The sequence below is a fragment of the Eucalyptus grandis genome, chromosome 9 (assembly GCF_016545825.1).
Source record: "Eucalyptus grandis isolate ANBG69807.140 chromosome 9, ASM1654582v1, whole genome shotgun sequence".
Taxonomy (NCBI): domain Eukaryota; kingdom Viridiplantae; phylum Streptophyta; class Magnoliopsida; order Myrtales; family Myrtaceae; genus Eucalyptus; species Eucalyptus grandis.
This window is the reverse complement of record NC_052620.1, coordinates 37,678,465-37,682,204: the sequence shown is the minus strand read 5'-3', so window position 1 is coordinate 37,682,204 and position 3,740 is coordinate 37,678,465. Positions and strand designations below refer to the sequence as shown.

Below are 3,740 nucleotides of genomic sequence, written 5' to 3'. Positions count from 1 at the left end.
GCTTACGCGCCTCTTTTTGGGAATCGGTACACTCGAGAATTTCTTCAGTTGCATTTCATTCGTATTGCACCTTGTTGCACTTGAGTTTACCCTGTCCATGCTAATTCTTGATATGTGATTTGATATGTGATTTAGCATAATTCATTGGACGAAATGAAACCTTCGATGACGTCTTGAATTCTTGTTTGTCGTGTAGACAATCTTCTTAAGGGAACCAAAGTCAGCATTCACTTTTGATTGGCTATTGTTCTGTCGAAATATAACAGGCCCTTCACCTCCTTTTCTTTGTTATTTACCACAGTAGCCTTATTCACACGCGACCCACCATTCTTGAAAAAGATGAGAGACCATCTTCCTTTAGCTTGAGAGAGCGAGAGAGAGAGAGAGAGAGAGACTGATCTAGATCCACCACCAGCAGAAGGAGGAGAAGGGGGAGAAGGAGGAGGAGATGGGTAGAGGGAAGATAGAGATACAGAAGATAGAGAACGACACGAACAGGCAAGTGACCTACTCGAAGCGGAGGAATGGCATCTTCAAGAAAGCCCACGAGCTCACCGTCCTCTGCGACGCTAGGGTTTCCATCCTCATGCTCTCCGGCAACAAGAAGCTCCACGAGTACATCAGCCCCACCACCACGTAATTCGCCTTCTCACGAATTTCTAACTTCCTGCTAATTCATGTTCTCATCTCTCTTGTTTCTTTAAACATCAGCGTGGAAGCGTGCGTGTGAATTCAAGATCGATCGATTGGTTTCTTTCTTTCTTTCTTCTTCTTCGTTCTTTTTAAGCTCTGGCTAATTTTCGCTGATTTTTCAGGACAAAAAGGATGATTGATGATTACCAGAAGGCTCTTGGGATCGATCTGTGGACTACACACTACGATGTTCACCCTCTCTCTCTCTCTCTCTCTCTCTCTCTCAGTCTTCTTGTTATTTCTTTAAGAAAAAGAAACATTGGTTATTGGAATTTTATGTATGCAGAGAATGCAAGAGGAGTTGAGGAAACTGAAGGAGGTTAATAACAATTTTCGGAAGGAAATAAGGTAAGTTTTTAGTCAAGCTGGGATCGGCAGCAGTCGGCCAATGTAGAACGAAAGCCCAGAGCACTCAATTTCTTGTGCTCTTTCGTAAAATCTGTACTTTAAAATGTCAAGATTTGAGGAGGAAATATTTCTTATTTCGTTTGCAGGCAGATATTGGGCCACGATTTGAACGAGCTGAGCTTCGCAGAACTGCACAGTCTCGAGCAGACGATCGAGTCTTCTGTCAATTCAGTGCGGCAAAGAAAGGTTACATCTTCGATACACATACCACGCTACCATTAATTTGCTATACTGCTTGCTAGGGAAGATCGGCTAGACGAAGCAACGGAGGTTGGGTTGAAGAATTGCTGAAGTAGATAGCGCTAATTAAGGGATTATACCATAGTCTGTGTCCCAAGATGAAGTGCCATCGGTGGCGGATCGATAAAAAGATGAGGATGCACCAATAAAAACTATCATTTCTAGCTTTTCTCTCTCTCCTTTGAACTGCAATAAAGTGCATGGTCTTGAAACTTGTCCATTTCAAACGTCTGAGGTTCTGGAAAACCTAGCTGTGTCTAAATAATTCAAACTGCTTGCATACCCCAAGAAACTTTCAAGTGGTGAGCAAGTTCGTCTCTGACATGCATAAAAGCTCCTGTTGAATTAGCCCCTTTCGGTTCACCCCACATCTTCTCAAGTTGTATCAACATATGCGCATTCTCTTTTTCGAATGTGTCTGTTCAACATAGATTTATATCTACCTTGGACTTGATCCTCAAGAGAAACTATCATAGATGTAGCCGTGACTAGAACCTCAGATAGATGTCTGGTCCAGGACCTCTATTTTGTTGGTAGTAGTGTTTGGACCTCACTTTTGGCTGCAAGATTATGATTCTAGAGCAGTCTATTAGCATGATTGTAGTTGGCAATTACTTTTAGGAGCTTTCATTATTTCTCGAGAAGTTGTTGCACAAAAAATTTCACGTCTTCCACATTTCTATTGTGCTAATGTTCGGAAGTGTAGTTGGTAAGATATTGCTATGTCAACTTTCTTCAACTATTAGTTCAGGTTATACGAAACGAGATTTTCCCTTCTCCTTTCGAGTTGGCGGCATGTTGTGGTTGTATCTTGTGATTTTTATAGACTAAAAAGTAGTCCTGGTAACTGTTATGGCAAGAAATTCTGTCATGGTGCTGCCGATGATGCGTCGCACAGTGAAAAATCCATAAAAATCCGTTGCTACTGGCTGTGCCTATAGGAAGTTTGACGGACGGATAAGTAGATATGTGTGTTTTCCACATGGACATATCTATGTGTGTTATAAATTGCCCATATAAATTGATCCTTTGATCGATCAACCAAACTAGAAATTCACAACTTATTTGAGCTAACCGTTCCATTCTCAACCTTCCTTTTTCAGTACCATGTCCTCAAGACTCAAACTGATACTCACAAGAAAAAGGTGGGCAAACTAAAGTTCTGCATAGTTATTGTTTCTTCTTTCTATAATGATGTTAGCTAGGTAGCTTAGTTGTCTTTCTTGTCATTCTCATGCCAATTATATGTTCTTTCTGTTCATTTTCAGGTGAAAGCCTTAGAGCACAGATATACAGAACTTCTTCTAGAATCTGTACGTTTTTTGTTTTTGTTTTTTGAATCGGACCGTTTTCTGCGTACATTTCCTACTAAAGATTTTTTCAATATTGGAGTTTATCAATAATGCCAAAGACTGATCTGTTGCTATTTGCCTTTGTGTCTCGCCATTATCTTATGTGGTTTGGCTGGCGGATAAAAAAATTAAGGGAGCGACATATGAGGATCTACAATATGGACTAAGTGAAGATATTGAGGGTGATTATGAATCTGCCGTCACCAACTTGTCCAACCACACCGGAGCATCGGCCATGTATGCTCTCCGGCTTCATCCGAGCGACCATGATCTCTCCAGTGAAGGACATTTCGTGCCTGACTTGAGCCTCAACTGAAGTCGGTCGCAGTTTCGTGGTGCTACCTTGGATGATTTATGTTTCCTTTTCTTATGAACACTTTCGATGTTCTATTTAATCTCGTGTGGGTATCCTCTTCTGGGGATGTTACGAAGTTAGACAAGAAAAGAGACAAGGACTAGGGAGTCCGAGACTTAATCGAAGTGTGTTCCTTCTTGCAATTACTGTTGGTGTGTTGATTTGAGATCAGAATAATGGACAAAGCTGTTGTGTAATCTTCTGCCTGCGATAAGTAGACTTTATTGGCACGTGTGAAAACAATACTATGAGCTCATTTATGCATGAAATAGCGCAAGCAGTTGCCATTTCGGTCTTCTGCGACGATAGTTCTGGCTTGCCGAGAATGTCTATGCATCCAACATTGAGTTTATATGCAGATTGCAATGTTCTGTTCTTTTCGTTTCCAAGGAAAAGTTGTGGTTGTATGAATGTATGGAAGCCTTGTCTGGATGGCCAAGCGATGCTTTTTCCTTGTGGAAAGTGCATAATGTAGTTCATTACAGTTCATTTCTGTAATGTAATTATTCTGTATTTCATTTTTATGTTTCTTTCAATAATGACAGCATAATGCTGGCCCAAAAGAAGATTTAAATAATGATAGCACAATCGAATTAGATGTATTGGAGTTGGAATTGCGATGGCTAACGTACATGCTTGACAAGACTACGTGCGGCAGTTGCTTCTTTAGAAAACGACAACATTCGATGGGA

General features: G+C 40.8%; 1 protein-coding gene across 1 annotated transcript; it reads left to right on the top strand.

Annotated features, from left to right (window-relative positions):
• The first annotated feature begins 288 nt into the window (after positions 1-288).
• On the top strand, positions 289-3,346 carry LOC104419682 (agamous-like MADS-box protein TM6). The gene is made up of 7 exons (XM_010031419.3): positions 289-636; positions 816-882; positions 980-1,041; positions 1,188-1,287; positions 2,445-2,486; positions 2,610-2,654; positions 2,827-3,346. The coding sequence occupies exons 1-7, from the start codon at positions 449-451 to the stop codon at positions 3,007-3,009; spliced, it is 687 nt and encodes a 228-aa protein (XP_010029721.2). The 5' UTR covers positions 289-448; the 3' UTR covers positions 3,010-3,346.
• Positions 3,347-3,740: the final 394 nt, after the last annotated feature.

Excerpts from the sequence above, each read along its gene's own strand:
- LOC104419682 (XM_010031419.3), top strand. The coding sequence starts at position 449 with ATGGGTAGAGGGAAGATAGAGATACAGAAGATAGAGAACGACACGAAC. Across the intron at positions 883-979 it reads TGTGGACTACACACTACGAT|AGAATGCAAGAGGAGTTGAG; the intron begins GTTCACCCTCTC and ends TTATGTATGCAG. Across the intron at positions 1,042-1,187 it reads AATTTTCGGAAGGAAATAAG|GCAGATATTGGGCCACGATT; the intron begins GTAAGTTTTTAG and ends TTTCGTTTGCAG.